General features: G+C 50.7%; 1 protein-coding gene across 1 annotated transcript in view; it reads left to right on the forward strand.

Moving 5' to 3' along the window:
• Nucleotides 1-849: 849 nt before the first annotated feature.
• Nucleotides 850-19,512, forward strand: part of CPXM2 (carboxypeptidase X, M14 family member 2) — a 127,272-nt gene continuing 108,609 nt past the window's right edge. The window contains exons 1-2 of the mRNA XM_059172912.1: nt 850-1,263; nt 11,350-11,448. Coding sequence (XP_059028895.1) covers nt 957-1,263; nt 11,350-11,448 — 406 coding nt within the window. The 5' untranslated portion in view covers nt 850-956. The remainder of the gene's footprint in view (nt 1,264-11,349; nt 11,449-19,512) is intronic.

Below are 19,512 nucleotides of genomic sequence, written 5' to 3' on the forward strand. Positions count from 1 at the left end.
AAGAGGAAACCAATGCAGGCTTCGTTTCCCCCATCCCAGCCTGAAGGACCGAAACAAAGTGGTCCAGGGGAGAAGGTGCTTTCTCAAAAGTGGCTGAGCTCCCGCCCGCTCAACTAGAAAACCCTCCCGCGGGAGTTTGCGCTTTGGATGTAACCCAAGACCTTGGTGACTCTGAGTTCAGCAGCCCTAGGGTAACTGCGGCTTCTCTCTCTTGTACAACAGACTCCCCCTCTCAGGGGCTGGGGCCCTCCAGGGTCACCAGGGCCCCGCCCGCACGGAAACATTACTCCTTGGAGCCCTGCGGATCCTGGGGCTCAGGAATTCCTTATTCACAGTTCCTGAAATGAGATCACGGTCAAGTTGAGCGAAAGGTTTGCATGGTCAGTGGAGAACCGCGTCTGGTAGGGAACCAGGTGCGGAGCCGGGGTCGGAGCTGCGGTCGGGAGAGCTGGAAGCTAGGCATCTGCCCTTAACTGGCTTTAGGACAAGGGCAGTTCCTTTCTCCTGGTGGGTCGCGCTTCTCCAACCTAGGAACCGGCTCGAGCGAGTTTCCTCCTGGATAGAAATTCCTTTGAGATTCTGCGGAAGCAAGCGCCTAGCCGGGCAGCTCACCGGTCGGCGTCGGGGCAGCAGAACCGGACGAGGCTTGGAGACCTCTGATGGGATGAAGGGGTCTCCGACACCTGCCTCCAGGGCCGGCTTCGGCGGGGTCAGCGCGGGGAGGGAGGGCAGACGGAAGGGCGGGGCCGGCCCCCTGCGCCCGCCCCCGGCCCGGCCCAGCCCAGCCCGGCCCAGCCCCGCCGGCCGGTCACACGCGCTGCCGGCCCGCTGCCTCCCGTGCCCCGTGCGCCTCGCTGCCATCCCGGCGCCCCTGCCCCGCGCCGCAGCCCGCGCCCGCCGCCCACCCGGCGCTCCCGGCGCCCGTGACCCTTCTCGGGGCGCGGGGCGAAGCGGGCATGGCCCGCCGGGGGGCCGCCGCGCTGGCACTGGCCCTCGCGCTGCTGGCGGTGGTCCTGGCCGGGGTGGGCGCCCAGGGCGCAGCCCTCCAGGTCCCGGACTATTACGTGCAGGAGACCTGGAGCCGGGAGCCCTACTACGCGCGCCGGGAGCCGAAACCCGAGCCCTTCTCGCCGCCGCTGCCCGCGGGGACTCGGGACGGGGAGCGGGAGCCGCGCCTGCCTGAGCCCAGGCCGCCCAAGAAGGCGACCAAGCTCAAGAAAGCTCCCAAGAGGGACAAGTTGGCCCCGGAGACGCCTCCACCAGGTAAGTAACTTTGTGCGCGGGGCGGCCCGAGGGGGCGCCCGTGACTGCGCGCCTCCCCCAGCGGCTGCCCGCTTGCGGGTGGGGACAGCTGGCTTCCAGGCCCGTGTGTGTCGGCGATGCCAGAGCCCGCGCACCCACCCCTCGCGTCCCTCCCTCCACCCCCCGGGCTGAATCGCGCATCCCTCGGGCTGCTTGGAGCTTCCCGGACCGACCCCGGAAGGCATCCCTCGCAGGTGGAGGAGGAGCTGTGCGGTAGGGAAGCTGCCCGCGGAGCTGGTGGCCCAGGTCTGAAGTGGGCTGGCAGAGGCTCTTTCCGCCGGACGCCCCTTCAGGTCTTACCACAGGGCGTTTTCTTGGGAGTGAATTTACAGTGTGGCCGAGGGAAGGGCCGGCTGGCTTTGGCACAACCGCCTTCTGGGGGAAAGCCCAGCAGTGGGCCTTTACCCAGCCAGCACCCCCTCTCAGCTCCCTCCCTCCCGCGTTCTGTGGGTCCCCGGAATCTCTGCCCAGTTGGGGCAGGATGGCAGAGCCTCTGCTGGGGACGTTCCTGTGCCAGATGGAGGGAAAGCCCAGGGGCGCCTGGCAGCCGGCGGCGCCCGCCTTCCATCCATCCGCACACCCTTCTCCCAACCGCGTGTCTCTGCCAGCCCTGTCTTGGCAAATGACTTCCATTCCGTTTCACTCCTTGTGAAGGGGGAACTTTTTCTCTTGTTTCAGATGTTCTTTGCTCAAATCGCAGGAGGCCCTGGTCCTAGTATTTCAGGGTTGGGGAGTGAGCAGGATTGTAGCCAAATTCTCTGGCCTTGTAATGGCCTTCCTTGAAAGGAGATACAATGCTGGTGGCACCATTGCGTGGCTCCTGACATGGGAGGAATTGCTTTTGTTTGGTTAAACTCTTCAGAAAGTCAGCAGGAGGCAGCAGGAGAGGGGAGGAGGTGGGGACACAGATCTCTTGAATGTGTGGACCCATCTCAGCAGCCTCTGCACATGTGTGTGTGTGGGGGGGAGGTGTCCTGCCATGCCCCAGTGTGTGAGCGACCCTGCCAACGGGCAGGCACTTCTACGAGTTGTGTAACCCCGAACAGAACCGTCCAGAATTTCCAGTATCTTCTGGGGGAATTATGGGAATGAAGATGTGTAAAACCACAGTGATTGAATAGCAGGAGGGAAGAGACAGTCACATTTGTGGAACATCTGTTGGGACTCTGTTAGGAGCTTTATGTACAATTGTCTGGGCTGATTCTTTCAGTGGTGCGGAGGGCTGGGTGTTTTATTTTACAGATGAGGGACGGTAGGCGCTGACAGTTGAAGTAACTTAGTGTCCCTTGCTGGCTTGGAAGATTGGAAAGCCCTTCTGTGCCTATTTTTAACTCAAGGCCTTCCTTGCTTGGTAGTTTGAATCAGATTTTTGTGTGTTTTTGGTTTTTAGTGTCTGCTGTGTGATTAGTGCGTGCTGGGTGGAAGACACGTATTCGGGGTTCTGGTGCTTGCTCGGGGGAAGGCAGGGGCAGTGTGGAAGGAGCCCAGGCTGAGTCCGAAGATCACATGTCTTATCCAGGTCTGGGGGCTCAGCACTTGGTGTCTTCGTCGGCAAAGGACGAAGGCCTGCGCCTGCCACCTCTTTTTACTTGGTCGCTTGCTTTAGAAGCTTTTCCACAAAAGCTTCTAGTGTGTCAGCTTGTCCACCTCTGAGCCCTTCATTCGTTCGGCAGGTGGTTACCAAGAACCTGTTGAATGCCAGGTGCTGGGTGAGGTCCTGGGGGTCTGGCGCACAGGTCATCCCCTGCCCCTGTAGCCCGCACAGAAGTTGGGGGGCTTTGGAAAAGGGATCCCCGTTGTGCGGAGGGCTGCATCGCTCATCCCCAAATGGGAAAAGGTCCTTGGAAATTCCAGACACTCAGCTTTGAGGCTTCCTGGGAGAGCTGCCGCCCCAGGCCCGCCGCTCTTTTTAATGACTTGTGTGGGTTTTTAAGAGCCCACCAACGAAGACAAGCAAAGTGGGACATTTATTCCCACTCAAACTCCTGTCCTCTTCCTCCTCCCCCCGCCCATGTTTTGGGGTGTTTGGCCAATGCAACCTTCTACCCTAGACTCTTAAGTGGAGGAGACTGGTTTAACAATGACTCGATCAGGGGACTCGGGGGTGGTTGTGTTCAGGGACACCATGCTGAGAAGCTCCATCGCGGCATCAGACTGTCTCCCAGGGGCCATCAGGTCGTGGGGAGGCATAGATGGAGGAAGGAACCTTGTACAGCAGCCTGGGGTGTGTAGCGTGGGCTTCCGGAACTGGCTTCGCGGGGTGGGTGTGCGTGTGCCGTGCATCAGACTCTATAGGACTAACCTGGGAGTGAGGGCTTGGATTTAAAGATGGATAAGAAGGTAAATGTGTCTATAACTACTTTAAAATCAGTCACGTGCTTTGTCACCATAGGCGGTAACATCTTTTTTGAATAGCTCTTGTCTTGCATAAGGGAGGCTCTGGAAGGAGTGTTGTCTTAATCCCAGAGGAAGGTCTGCTTAAGGAAACTAGGACACTGGGGACTTGATCTTGGTGTGAATTTGGCCCTGACCTGTGGCTCTTCTTTAATGCCAACACATTAAAAATGTGCAGAGGATGGCTCATGTTGACATTCTCCTGGAGGTGGCTTGGGCAGCTGGGTCCTTGGGTTAGTTGAGACCATTGCATTTTTCCATGAAGGTCCAACAGATTCCTTGAGAAGTAGAGCTCTGATATGCTCAACAGAGTGGGATCTTTAAAGAAGTTGCTAATGCTTTGATTTTGAAATAATTATAAAGTCACAGGCAATTGCAGACATAGTACAGTGAGGTCCTGTGTACCCCAGTGATGATGCTTTCTGGAAACATAGGACAGGATTTCTGTACCTTGGTAGTATGGGCATTTTGTGCCAATTGTGTATGCTGTGGGGGTGGCACGGAGGGGCTGTCCTGTGCACTGTAGGATGTTTGGCAGCTTCCCTGGTCTCAACCCCCTGGCCTCCAGTAGCAACCTCCTCTTAGTTGGGACAATTGAAAATGTCTCTAGATATTGGCAGGTGTCCCTAGTGGGCTGAGGATTGATGCTCTATGCAGTCTCAAAACAGAAAGTTGACATTGGTACAACACTATGAACTAGATTACATACTAAACATTTCAGCAGTTTTTATGTGCACGTGTGTGTATGTGTTCTCTGTGGTTTTATCACATGTATAGGTTCCTGGAGCCACTCTTAGCATTGGGATACAGACCTGACGACCTCTTATTTATTTATTTAAATTAGAGAGAGAGGGAAAGAGCACTAGAGAGAGAATAAGCACGGGTGGGGGGCAGAGGGAGAGAGAGAAGCAGGCTCCTCGCTGGGCAGAGAGCCCAATGTGGGGCTCGATCCCAGGACCCTGGGAACATGACCTGAACCAAAGACAGATGCTTAACCGACTGAGCCACCCAGTCACCTCTGAGGACCTCTTGTATTGAGGTTCAGTGGGACTCACTCTTGGACAATTTCTGAGATCCTCACTGTGAACATCAGTTAATCCTAGGATTTCAGAACTTGAAGGAAACCACGTGGTCATTGCACGCAAGTTCTTGTTCACTGCAGGGTTCCAACACTGGACTGCGCAGTCTCAGCTCACACACTTCCACTGATGGGCTCTTCCTACCACGTTCGTTGGATGAGCAGTACTGATTGCTAGAGTGTTCTTCCTTGTTCGAGACCTGACTACCTGCTTTTTTCTAATCCCCTTTATTTGGCTATTGCTGGCCAAATTCAGTAGTTTCTAGGTCTTTGCAGCTGGAATACTTTGGGAGCCAGAGACGGAGTCCCAGGTCTCCGCTTTCCATTAGCCCAGTGTGGGGAACAGGATGGGGAGCACATTTGTGGCATGGGGGTGGATGTGGGGTGTACTTACCTTTATATGTCATCTCCAAATTGACGGGCTTGGTTTGTGGCCATGTTCTTGGTAGAAAGTAAAATGGAACAGAGAGGTGAACCATAATTAATGTAAATCATTTGTCTTTTCCCCCCAAGGGGTAGTAAGAAACAAACAGTCCGGTGACCGACACTCTGAGTAGGTGATCTGAAGATTTTTTTCTTCCTCCTATTGCTTTTGGGTTCCTGCTTGTTTGTTTGTTTGTTGCTTTCTTCCAGGACAGGCAAGAATGCACCACTGTTTTGGGTATGGGCACGCCCACGTCACACCCGCAGGCCTGGTCCACAGTCCCGAGCCTGTGGAATTTGCAGAGTGGGCGGCGAGCTGTGTTTGTTTGCATGTCTTTGCCCAGCAGCGAGTTTGCGTTTTGTACTGTGTTGTGCCCCAGCCGCTCGGTGAAATAACCCAAGACTTGTTATTGGAGCATATGTGGTTGTAAACAAAGCCCTTTCTGTTGGGAGCTGACGGCCAGTTGTGGGAAGGGGCCTCGCTTTCAAGTTTTGGCCGGTCACTCTTCAGAGTGTCTTGCTGAGGGTGGCCTTCGGAGGGAAGCGTCTTCTCTCGGCCCAGCCGGAGCGTGAAGATCTGGGGAATGTGCTTGTCAGGACTTCGCTGTGTATTTTACAAGCGGTCCCGGCACCATCAGCACACGTGAACAAACAGCAAGAACTCTTTACATCGGGATATTATACGCTCGCTTGAAGAGTTATATCCAAAGTGTTTGTCCAGATAAACTCCCTACAGAGTCCTGGGGGAAAGGACATTTAATTTAAAAAGATTGTTTGAGGGGTCCTTGCAGGGCTTAGTAGGTGAAGCATCTACTTTTTGGCTCAGGTCATAATCCTGGGGTCCTGGGATGGAGCTCCAGCATCGGGCTCCCTGCTCAGCAGGGAGTCTGCTTCTCCTTCTGCCTCTTTCCTGGCTCGTGCTCACCTTGTCTCTTTCTCTTTCAAATAAATAAATAAAATCTAAAAAAAAAAAAAAAAAAAAAAAAAAAATGGTTGCTTGATGTGCATCGGCAAGCAGCTTTCTAAGACACCACCTCTCTTTCCAAGATGCTTTCCAAAGTCAACTATTCATGCTGGCAGTCCCTGGTCTGTGCCCGTAGTTCCAGAAGCCAGCATCTGTGCGTGGGCCTGAAGACACTCCCTACAGCTGGGCTGGATGCTCTGGTTCTTAAAACCAGCCATCATGTTCTCCAGGGGCCTCAGGTGACCATGGCTGCCAGATCTCATAGCAGAGGGGGCCCTCAGTGCCAGGACAAGGGCAGCTGGGGCCCCAGAGGCGGGAGTGTGGGGATGAGGCTCTCCTTTGGGTATCCCCAGTGGGGCCAGGAAGCCTGAGCACTCGGGCTTGGCATCTCCAGCCGTGGCTCGGCCCGCTGTGGCCTTTCAAGGTCCCCCACCATAGCTGCCACTCTGGGATCACGGAACCCATGAAATTAGGGTATCTTTGGATGGCCGGGGGGAAGGGCTAGCTAGTGTCCATAACCAGCTGGCATCCAGTTGGCTATGTGTCCAGGCATCATAGAACGGTCGGAGGGGCACAAAACAACTCCAGAGTGTTAATGTAAGACTGCAGCATCCCGGATTTTTATGGAATGCTTGAACATGCAAACCGCGTGTGGTTATTTGGCAGTTTGTTCAGGATTCAGAGAGAGCGGAGACTAGAATCTGGTTCTGCCCCTCATGGGCATGGGTGACTTCTCCAGGCCTCGGCTTCCTCGTCGTGACATGGGAGGGATGAAAAAGCCATGCTCCCAGAGATGTGATGGGTCAGCTTCCAGTCTCCTGTGCTCAGAGACATGGTTTGGGGGCACCTTCCACTGTCTTCCCCAGAGACCCTAGCTGGGCCAAGTCCTTGTGGGTCCTGCTCTGCACGTGGCTTGCGTTACTGGAGTTTCCTTCGCCGGGTTTTTTTTCCTCCATTTCTTTACTTGAACTTCACGAAATCCCTTCCCAGATACACAGCAGCACCCAAGGCTGCATCTCGGGCTCTTTCCAGATGGAGGCCAGACTGAGACAGGCCGGTGCCCACGGTGCCCTGCCCAGACCCCTGCATGTCCGTACTAGCTGCTCTTCCTGTGCTGGTTCTAGAAAAGCAAAGGGCTTCTCATTTGGTTGCAAGTCAGGAAGGTGTCTGCTGGTGCATTAGAGGTTGGGAGTGGCGGGCCCTCCCTGGGCCCTTGAGGGAGACTCAAGTTGCACAAAAGGCTGGCCCAGAGGAGCAGAGGATGACCAGCGAGTTTCCCGGGGAAGACACAGCTGAGCAGGGAGGGGAAAGCTTTAGACTGATTGGTTGACTGGTTGATTTTGGTCTGGCCCTGGTAAAAAAGTACTCGTGCCCCCGTCTCCACCCCAGACCTTCAAGGTCACCAATGAAGAGAGGCAAACGTCTCATTCAACTTGCCTTTCAGGATCTACCCACTCCCTTGATTCCTGCTTCCGCCAGTCCCTTGACTTTCTCAGAACCAGATGAGACACAACCTGTTCCCTCCTGGTGTCATGGCCCTTGGCCTGCGCACAGCCACATGGAGCACACATTTCTAACCCCTGCCACTGAGGCTTTCCCGTCCACCTGCGCCGTCCCACTGGCCGTCTCTCGAAAGGGTTCTCTGCGGATGTGCCTGTGTCATGGGGCTTTAGAAAGCCCTGACTGCTGTCTGGCCCGAGAGACCGCATTTCTGGGCAGCTCCTGAGAACCTGCCCTGTGTTCAGGCAAGGCCGTCCTTCTCTTGCAGGTTCCTTAGCAAGAGGCAGGAGAGGAGCCTCGGGCCCTGGACGGACTCCTGCACAAGAGAGAGTGCAGACGCTGTGGGGCTGGAATTTCCTGGGGAAAATGCAAATATGCAGCAAAGAATTTTTTCAGTTCCTGCGGGGGGAGGGGGGTGGTTTGCTACTGTAAGCTCCTTGTATAGAGAGGGGAAAAATAGTTTCCTATCAACCCAGAAGCATGATGTTTACCAACATGGACCAGAATAGAACATGTGGCCCGCATCGGCACTTTGCTGGCTACTTTTAAGGAATTCAGTTTTGTCACGCAGCCCAGACGGTGTTGTTGATGTCCTTCTCGGCAGGCTTCTTCCACTGGACGGTCTTCTCTCATCTCTGCCAACCGTCTGCGGCCTTTCTTGCGGTGAGAGAGGATGGGTCTGGGGAGGGCCTCGCCCTGAAGTTTGCTTCCGCTCTGTCCCCATCTGTAAAGGCACGTTCATTGCACGCTTCCTGCCATCAGTGGCAAGTGGCTGAGATCCAGTATTGTAATCCCGGTGAGGAGGCCGCCTTGCAGGCTGGGAATCAGGCTCCACGTGAGAGCTGTGTTTCTGTAGCCGCTGGGATGGCGCTCTGTGATGCGTGGGGGCTCGATGCCTAGTCCCCGACGGAAGGACAGACAGTGGCTTCTGTTTGGTGGTTGCTGCACGCTCGACACAGCCCCGAGTGTTTGATGGATATTGTTTCCCCCCAAAGCGCCCACGGAAGCAGGTACTTGTCTTGTTGATGAGGGAACGTGGCTCCTCGAGAGGAGAGGTGACGTGGGTCTTTCGAGGACAGGTCCTGGTCCGTGCAGTGGCAGAGTCCAGCCGCGGTGGGCGTGGACTGGATCTGACGGCCCTCCATGAGCTGGAAGTGCGCCTCCTAGAGGAGGTGGCAGGGCCTCTACCTGTGGTCTCTGCCCCTTTGCCATCACCTCAGGGCTTCTGTTCCCCACATGTCAGACCCCTGGGGAGTTAGACTCTCAGAGTTTTAACATCTGCCTTATGTCCAGAGCTGCATGGGGACATGTGTCAAGGGCGTGGATCTGGCCCACGGTGGCGGTGAGGGGGGGTGTGTGTGCAGTGAGGCTGAGGGTGTTACCAGGCCATGGTCTGTGGTCTTTGACTCTCGCTCCCGTGTTGGGATAGAGGCTCCAGAGAGGTTTCCCTGGGAGACAGAAGGCTTGTAGCCAATGGCTGACTTCTGCAGAGGGTTGGGATGGAACATTCTTTTCCAGAACTTTGGCTTTTTCCTCACATATTTTGTAAAACTTCATTCCCCCTTTAACATCTATCTTATCTTTCTGCCAAATCAGGCTCCACATTCTTAAAAGTGATGGCACCAGTTTTTCTGAGCAATCCAGATCTTTACAGACCCGTAGTCAGGCCCCTTCATAAGGGGCCATCTTTGGAGGTCACCGGCCATGACATTCTGACCCACAGAAACGGAACAGGTGCTGAGGTGACATCAGGCTGATGTCAGATGCTTTTGGGTCCTCTGGGTCTTCCTCTGGCCTTTCTGAGCATTTTGATGTTTTGACTTTCTGGACCTGAGGGGAACACGTACATGAAAAATGAATGATACTCCCAGCAGGCATCGCCCCAGAAGATGATGGAGAGAGTAGTACTCTTGGCTGAACCCAATGTGGCCTTTGGATTGTTTGAAGATTAAAGGTTTTCTTGATAAGTATCTTTTTTGGGGGGGAGGAAGACCGTAGAACAGTCTGAAATGATTCATTAATTGGCACTCAGTCCACTAAATGTTTTTTGTATTTCAGCTTGCTTTTTAAAGTCCAAACTAAGTATCCTTCCCCTGTCCCTTCTCTAATTTTTGTCTGTTTGTCATTCAGTAACTCATTAGTATGTCCATTCACTCATTCATCATGGCTTATTCTGCACCAAACTCCAGAGACAGAGCAGGAAGCAAAACTAGACATAGTCCCTGCCCTCGCTAATAGACCAGCATATGTTACCTGCTCGTGGTGCTGCACAGCACAGTTGTGTGGACTGACTGTAGGGGCTGCCCGTGCCCCACCTAGGCCCTCTTCCTGCAAGTACACCCATCTCCCAGCTGTAGGGTTCTTGACTGCGATGGCTCATAGCTGATGCCTTCTCTGGAACATTGCTCCTGGAAGTCTGGTTCTCACACCCTAGTTGGTCCATCTGTAGCCAGCGGCTAACCAGCAAAAAAAGGTGGCTTCTTTTCCCAAGGTGGGGACAATGATGTGTGTAGTTCCCGCTGCAGAGCTCCCTATGGGATCAGACTGAGCCAGTCTCTGGCTAAGCGGGAGGACAGCCTCACTTAGCTCCTTCCTCTGCCCTATCCTGCTTCTCCCTCTGCTTTCCCTTTAGAGCCCTCCCCCAGTATATCATGTGCATCTGAACCCCTGCATCAAGCTCTGCTTAGAGGCAACTTGACCTAAGATGGGTGTTATCAGAGCCCACCAAAGGAGGCATTGATTTAGGTGGGGAGTTCAGGAGAGCCAAAAGAGGAGATGCCAGAGCTGATATTTGCAAGATTAGTGGGAGTTAATGAGACAGAGATGAATGGAAGGGTGCTCCAGGAGGAGGGAACAGCACATGAGCTGAAGGCGGCAAAGAGGCTGGTGTTTCAGGAGTAGAGAGAGGGAGCTCAGTGTGAGAAGAAGCTGAAGGGGCCAGAGGCATGAGCGGGTAGCCTTCCTAGGCACTGGTAAGGATCTCTGCAGTTGGTTAGGAGCGCCACCCCCGACTCCCACCCCCCAGGTACCCAGCCAGGGCCCTTGGAGAGAATTGGAAGGAGGAGCCCAGCGTGGTGGGAAATGCTAACTCTGGGGTCAGGAGTCCAGAGTTCCCGCTCTGTTTTATCAGTTAGGTGTGCTGTCGCTCTCTGGGCCCCAGAGTGGGTGAAAGTACTACCACGGTATTTTCGCATTCTTAGAATAGTGTTGACTGACAGGTGTTCATTGTCTTTATTAAGAGTATTTCTTTCTTTCTTTCAATTTAATTTATTTAATTTCAGTTAATTAACACATCATGTATTATGGGTTTCAGAGGCAGAGTTCAGTAATTCAGTAATCAGTCGCATATAACACCCAACGCTCATTACGTCTCGTGCTCTCCTTAGTACCCATCACCCAGCTACCCTACCCCCCACACTCCTCTGTTTCCTTGACCCTCAGTTTGTGTCCTATGGTTAAGAGTCTTTTAGGTTTGTCTCCCCATCTGAAGGAGAGTTCATTTCCCCGGGTGTTCACAATAACACGCTTCCTCTCCTGTAATCTCCAGCAAGCACCTCAGAGTCCAGAGTGCCATCCCCTGGGGACAGGGGATGCAGAGGGGGCAGATGCTGCTTTGCAGAAGATGGTTGAGCTCTCCCCAAGTGACGTATGTGGAAGTAAAGGCATTTCTCTCTCTCCTTCTTTTTAGGTAAAAATAGCAGCAGAAAAGGCGTGAGAACCAAGAGCTCTGAGAAGGCTGCCAATGATGATCACAGCGTTCCCGTGGCCCGTGACGATGTCAGAGAGAGTGAGTGACGCTCTGTAGAGAAGCTCCTGCTGGTTCCATCACCCACCCAGGGAGGGCGGTGGCCCCTGGAACAGCTGGCAGCCGCAGATCTTCCCTGGGGCTGCCTGGGGTGGCTGGCAGCCTCTCTGGCCTCTCCTTTTGCCATTACCATTTGGGGGATGCAGACGTTCCTAGCCGCCCTGTCCTCTGCAGCCACAATCATCCACATCTTTTCCCCATTGGCTTAAATGAAGTCATTTCTGAATCTCCTGGAGCCCTGGGTTGCCTTCCTGGACCCTTCCACTTCCCCTACTCCAACCCCAAACAATCTCATTTCCTTTCTTGTGGGGCCTCAGAGCTGCCCATGTATATTGCATGTACATTTCTTATCTTCCAACCAGACAGGGCCTCTGGAGTCAGAGTAAGTTTTCCATTTACAAGCCCCATGATGCTGGTCTTGGGGTCTTAGTCTTTTAATTATTTACTTTAGGATGGTCGAAGTCATTACTCCTAGACTCCTGGGCCAACTCTGGCCCATTTGCAATAGCTCTTACTAGACTGACTACTAGCATTATGATTATTGTCTGTGACGCTCTGGTATCCAGGATCACAAGTCTGCAAACGCTGACAGTGTTTGTAAAATGCTTCTGCTCTCTTGTAGCTTCAGGCCAGGCAAGGGGGCTCACCTTTGGTATCGACCCATGCCTCTCTGTGTGTGGTGGGCATTCCTGGTGTCATCATCAACACTGTGCATCTGTTACGGATAAGGAGGACGAGACTTGGTAGTGTGTGCCCTTTGCCTGTGGTTATGCAGCCTCTAAGTGGCAAAACGGGGATTTGAACCCAAGATTTTCTAGTTCTAGGCTTTCGGCTCAGGAGGACAGCAGCTTAAATAAACACAGCATTTCACAAATTTGCATTTCTGGAGGAGGGTCCATGGTCAGCTGCCGTGTGAGCCCGTGCACTATGTCACAGCCTCGACTGTCCTAAAGGGAGTGCTCTGTTCCCTTAGGCAGTGGTTGGGGGTCTATGTTTCTAACCAAAAGCTCACCATCAGAGCCATCAAAGGTATGATTAAGAGTGCGTCCTAAAATAAACATGGAAATTCAGCAACAGTCACATTCTGCTGTCACTTAACAACCGAGCATTATATTCTGTCTTAAAGTCTCAGGACTGTAGGGCACCCGTGGGTATCGGGAGGGCCCAGCGTTTTGGGCGGGGTGGGTGGCGATGTTGAAGACACATGTGATGTGGCGCTGTGTTTCTGCTTATTCACCTGGTGAACCCTGGTGACCTTTGGGGTCTCAACAGATGGGCGGTAATAAAACTCCCACCTCCCTTGGGCCTTGGGCACAACTTCCATGCCCTTGTCCCAGCAGGCTGACCGGAAGATCAGCTGTTCCTCCAGGACCCCAGATGCCCCAGGGCAGGGCAGCTCCCAGTGCCGGCCTCTGTTCTCTAGCTCTCACTCCAATCCTACTTGGGCCTCAGAGTCCCTTATTGTCTTGTTAATATTTACATGCTTTAAACATTGGAAAAATATTCTATCTAGTTTTTTTTTTTTTAGTTTCAGCACAAGGGTTGGTTTGAATTATTTTAGTTATTACCAGACTTGGAAGTTATTAATATTTGGGGAAGCATTTTCAAAAAGAGTTTTCAAGGCCCATTTATTGACACACACACGCGAACACACACATGCTACCTCACGCGCAATTGCTCCCCGGGCCTTGGCCTCAGAGCTCTTTCTGAAGGGGCTGGGGTCCCTGGTCTCCGGGGTAGCCACTGTGGCTCTGATTCACTGAGCGCTTGATGAGTGACTCTGGTCTATGGAATTTGTTTACATGGCTCTTTTGTTAAAACAAGCTTGAAAAATCGGGATGACACAGGAGGGCAGAGATGCCATGGGGGGCTGTGAAATGCAATACAGAAGGGACAAAGAGGACTGTGGCTGGGGAGACAGGCAGCACAGCAGTTAGGAACGCTGGCTCAGGTGAGGCAGGGGCGCCTGGGGCGTGGTGCTGGGTGGAACAGGACCTCAGATCCATAGCCGGTTGCTCTCAGGACCCTGTGCTCAGCCTCCTCTGTGTCTCTGCTCTGGTCTCCCTTGGGGGTTTGCTGGAGAGGTGGCAGCATGAAGGGGTTGGGTGGCCAGTGGAACGGACATCCCCTATATTGTGCCCAAAGTAGCAGATGGAGATGTGACCCGCTTCATTTTCAAGGTGGTGGGTCGCACAGATATTAACACCCCCCCTCCCACTCACACACTGGTTATGTAAGTGGATAACATTGTGAGTTTGCATCAGATGCAGACTCTCCCCTTACGAACTTCCGCTTTGAGGGCGAGAACACATAACGGGCTGAAGAGCACCGTCTGGTTGGGCAGGTTCTGAAATGCACCTTGGATGTTGTCCCAAAGTCACTGGTGCAGCTGACTTATTGCTCTAGCTCTTCCCCTCTCCTTGGGTCCAGCCCTTTGCCATGTGACTCTTCCATGCCCTCGCTAAAAGGTCAGGGTCCCTTGGCTCCGGGTCATGTCTGCAGGAGTGCGGGGCCGTTCCCAGGGGCCCGTTGTGAGTGAGCTGAGGACCTGGGAGAACTTGCTTGTTTCTACTCGCTTCTCATTTTTGGCCTCTGCCTCCTTACCCCCGAGCCAGATGGGCTAGTTTCTTGTACCATGTCCCATGCTGAAGCCCATGGTTCACACGTTTGCTCCAAAGGGACCTGGAGGCGTGTCTAAGCGGATGGCAGAGAGGACGGCTTTTGTGCGACCCCAGACAAGTTCCTCTGTTCTCTGGGACTCCCTTTCCTCCTCCACAAGAGTGGGGAGAGATGCCTTTAGAGGGCTATTTTGAAGACTCAGGATTGTCTGAAGGGTACAGCACACAGCCCACAGCAAGCCCTCAGTGAGAATTAGCGATGGCTTTTATTTGCCATCTGTGTGGTTTTTTTTTTTTTTTTTTTTTTTTTGTGTGCCTCAGTTAGAGGACTTGGCAGATATTTTTAAAGGATCAGATCATAAATACATGGTTTATTGGCCAAGAAGCAAAATTGAGGATATTATGTCATTACTTAAATAACCATTTAAAATGTGATCATTAAAAAAATACAAAACGGGCATCTGGGTGGCTCAGTGGGTAAAAGCCTCTGCCTTTGGCTCTGGTCATGATCCCAGAGGGATTGAGCCCCACATCAGGCTCTCTGCTCAGCAGGGAGCCTGCTTCCCTTCCTCTCTCTCTTTCTGCCTCTCTGCCTACTTGTGATCTCTGTCAAATAAATAAATAATAAAAATCTTAAAAAAAACGAACAAACTATTCTTACCTCTTGGGCCATACAGACACAGGTGATGGCCTGGACCTGGCCATCCCAGGGGCTGAGGCTTGCCCACCGTGTCTCAGAACTTCACTTTTCTGCAAACACTGCCTCCAGGAAGACTGCCCTGATCACCTCTCTTTCATTTCCCTATACCTCCTCCTCAGGGTCCCAGTCCCTTCCTGTCTCACGTCCTCATGATCCCTGCAGGCAGCTCTTCTCTGTGAGGCTGAGTAGCCGAGAGCTTAGTCTCCCCTGCCTCTTCTCAGGAGATATCCGGACTTGGAGCAGCACTTGACAACACTGGCAGGCTCGTTTGTTGAACACCTGCCCTGTGTTGCACTAGTGTTTTGGGCTCCAGAGCAGGTGTTGAACGTATATTCCAGTGACTTCTTCACAACCCAGAAGGGCAGGGCTGGCCTCCACAGGAAAAGCTCTTGGATCTGTAGGAGAGGAACGTGATTTCCCGCCATCACAGAAGTAGAATGGTTTTCCCAAAGTGATGCACGACGTTGGTGAAGGGGAGCTTCCTCATGCCTGGGCTGGGTGAGATTCGAGGCGTCAGCCAGGTAGCATGCTTGGGGATTGACCCCCTTAGTGTGTGTGTGTGTGTGTGTGACACTTGAGAGTTTTTCACTGTAGCAGAGACAGTTTGGTTTTTCATCCATGCCCATGTTGTGAGCCTTTCCCCGGTGTTGCCTGGCCTGGTGCCTTTTGGGGGCTCAGCTCTGGTCTCCCCCAGACATCTGGCACAGCTGTTGAGGGCAGGGGAGGGAGTCCTGGCTGACCTGGAAGATGCTATGATACAAGGTCACATCTCCTCTGGGGGTATTTCACACCCTTCTGGAAGTGTGAGGGGAAGCAAGGGGCCAGAACTGAGACAGGGTCACATCCCTCTTGGACCCGCCTCTCTTGGGAATTCTGATAGATGTGGGCATTTGGGACTCCAGGGACTCCTCCACGCCTGGCTAGCTTCCCCCACTTTCCACTGTTTCTCAAACATGCCTAGAAAGTTATTCAGTCTCTAATGTGAAACGTGTCTCGTGAGGATTTTCTGGCCTGCCTTTGGAGAGAGATTTCTTTTGTTCTTCCAATGGTTTTGTGGCAGGGCCTTCACTGGGTTCGATGAGGGGTCCTGGCCTGGCTGCTGCCTGCGAGTGTAAAGTGAGCTCTGTTAATGCCGTGTGGGCAGTGTGGTGTCTGTAGAAGCTTTGGTTCGGAACCCAGGCCACAGTGGACTTGCTGCGTTAGAAATACCTCCCAGATAAGGGGTCAGAGGCCAGAGCTCTGATGTGCTCAGGAGCACCTGTGGGCTCCACTCACTTCCATCACCCAGGTGACTCCGGGGTGGGGGTTTCTGGGCGACCGAGGTCACAGGAGTCCATTTACAGAGTAGAAATTCTAGCTGCACCTCTTCTGAGTCCATGTTGCTGAGGCCAGCAAACGTGCTTCTTGTTGCTGGTGGGACTTTGCTCCGGTGACAGTCTGCCTGTCTTTCCCTCTTCTCAGCCCTTCTGTGATGAGATCCTCTTCGCTACGTCTGGGTTGCTGACTCAGGATGGAGTTAGCAGAAAACCGAATTTGCCATGTCATACCCTAAAACTGAAAAAAAAAAAAAAATTAGAAACTTAACTCAAAGTGGAAGCTATTCTAAAATAGATTTCTTTCCTGGCTTACAAGACGTTTTGACTATGAAAGTCGTGGATGCACTTTGTAGAAAATGTGGAAGATATATAAAAACAAAGAAGGGAATAAAACAAACCCATAGTCTTATCTTCCAGGGGTAATCACAGTCACCGTCTGGAGTCTGTCTCTCCAATCTCGTCTCTCCATGTGTGTGTGTGTGTGCACACATGCATGCATCAGTAACAAAATTCCAGGTATGTGTGTAGATGACACGCACACTTTCTACAAAACTGAACTAGTCTTGCTTTGTAACCTTCTAGTCTCAGTTCATGTGCTACTGTTATGTTCTTAGGTCATCAAATATCCTTTTAGGGCATGATGTGAAGTGGTTTTCCATTTTATGGTGGGGTCGTAACTGACCATTCTTCCCAGGCTGTGAACATTTCCACACTCCTCATTCTGCCTGTGTCTTTGCTCGCTCGCCCCTTGCTTCGGTCATGCTTCCTGGAAGAGGAACCACATAGAGTCATCACTGCTCTCTTGAAAGGTTTATGCCAACTTCTACAGCCTCTTGCCCATATTCTCCTTGTGTGTATGTGTTGTGTTATAAGCACTCCTTATAGGTGAAGGACAAGGGACTCTCTCTTTATACGTCGCAGGGTAGGGTGGTTAAGAACTCTGGAACTGTACTAAATGGAGCTCAAAGCCCATTGCATTGTTGACTAGCTGTGTGGTCTTGAGCGTGTTATTTAATCTCTTTGTGCCTCAATTTTCTCAAATACAAAATGGGGGTAATCATTGGACATAAGATTGGGGTAAGTATTTAATAAGGTAACTTGAATAAACAGTGACTTGACCAGTGGGTTCCGTTGTAGAAACTTCGTATCGGTCATTCATTTGGGCAACTAAGCTTGACACATTTTTTAAAAGCCTGGAACAGCGCAGGAACACAGACTGATCTATTCCTTGAAAGTCTGAAAGAACGGGACTGTGAATTCATTGAAACTAGGCATTTTCCATTCAAGAAGTTCCTTGATGTATCTCCTTTCTTTCATGATAATTGGTCTAGCAGATTTTCTTTTCTTATAGTTAATTTTGATAAGGTTTTTGGAACACATTGTCACTCTGTTGATATATTTTCTTTTTGCCATTTATGTACTTAGATTTTGTTAATATGTCAACTAATTTACTTATTTATTTTAGAGAAGTTTTTAATTTTGGATTTAGAAAAAAAATAAAGAGAGAATACAGAAAGTTCCTATATATCTCTGCTCCTCCTCTTGGTTTCCTTATTATCAACTTCTTGGGAATCTTGACCTGTTCTTTGTAACCGAAGTCCGTGGTTTACGTGCGAGTTCACTGTGTTGTACGTTCTACGGATTTTGATGAATGTATAACGACACATAGATCCTGTTGTACTACCATCAGAAGGGTTTCACTGCCCTAGAAATCCTTAAATAAGTAGGTCCTTTGCCTACTTATTTCTGTTTCCCTTCCCGGATCCTCTGGCAAACCACTGATCTTTTTACCATCTTCCGAGTTTTGCCTTTTCCATAATCTCGTGTGGTTGGAATCATGAAGCATCCAGCTTTCTCATTTCTTTCACTCAGTCATATGCACGTCAAGTTCCTCCATGCCTTTTCATGGCTGATGGCTCATTTCTTTTTATCACTGAATAATATTCCATTGTCTGGATATAGTGCATACGTTTGTTTATCCACTCATCCATGCAAGGACATCTTGGTTGCTTCCAACTTTTGGCAATTATGAATAAAGCTGTTATAAATATTCATGGGCAGGTTTTTGTGTGGCCACGTTTTTAACTCATTTGGGCAAATACCAGGGAGCACAATTACTAGATCATATGGTAAGAGTATTTTAAGTTGCATAAGGAATTTTGTCTCTTTTATAGGACCTCCGCTAACAAAAAAATTGGTGGTACTATTTGTCCCTTTTTTTTTTTATCCTTTCAGTATGCATTCCAAAATCTTGACAGATTTGTTACCACATCACTGATGTGATTTTCTGTGTAATATATCCACTCTTACTGCTTCGTGTAGGCTATTTCCTACTTCTATTTTGAAATAAAGCAGACATAGAAAAATTACGTAATGATATATATGTTCTTCTAGCAAATATGTATAAAGCCAGTCCCTGTGCCACCATCACCAAAGTCAAGAAGGAGAGACTTATCAATCTTCTCGATCACATCTATATCCCTTCCACTATAGAGATGACCTCTACCCTAATTTTAACAGCTTTTCTTCATAATTTTACCACTTATGTTTTATCTTTAAGTTAGTTTGGCCTGATTTTGAAATTTATAGAAATAGAATTATGCTGTGCGTATTCAATCATACATACCTTATAATTTTCTATTAACGTTCTATAATTGTTGAGTGCCTTCATTTTCCTCAGTGGATGGGATTCCGTCGTAAGGCTACACAACAATTTTTTATCCATTTCAGTGCTGATGGATGCTTGACTTATTTCCAGTTCCTGTATTTTATGAAAAGTGCTTCCATGAAAACTTCTGTGCATACAGCCTAACCCCCATGGGCTTAAGTTTCTCTAAGTATATATACATTTAGATGTGCAATGGCTGGGTTTAGCTTCACTGTTGAACAGAAGCTCAATTGTTTCCCTCCGTGGGACAGGGGGCACAACCATTCTCACTTCCTGTCAGCATTGTGTGGGCTCTAGGCTTCACATTCCAAATAACTGTTCTATGAGCAGACTTTAGGATTTGCCAATCTGGCAGGTGTATGATGGTGACTCACTGTGATTTCATTTGCATTTTCTAATTATTAATGAGGTTCAGCATCTTCTCATAGATTTGTCATTTGAGTATCTTTTCTGGTGACATTTCTGTTCTACTTTTTTCTTTATTGATTTACCCATTTTGAGCTTGAATTTTGATTTCATAATATTGGTAGCAAATACTGTTTTTTGCTTTTCATTCTTGTGGGATCTTAATGAACAGAAGTTCTTAATTATCATGTAGCCAAATATATTGATTTTTTTTCTTTTAGGTTGCTACTATTTGTGACTTGTGTAAGAAATACCTTCTTATTCCAAAGTCATGAAGATATTTTATACTGCCTTCTAAAGCATTCTTTCTGTTTTTATTTTCCACAGTTAGGTCTTCAA

This window comes from Mustela lutreola, chromosome 4 (assembly GCF_030435805.1).
Source record: "Mustela lutreola isolate mMusLut2 chromosome 4, mMusLut2.pri, whole genome shotgun sequence".
Taxonomy (NCBI): Eukaryota; Metazoa; Chordata; class Mammalia; order Carnivora; family Mustelidae; genus Mustela; species Mustela lutreola.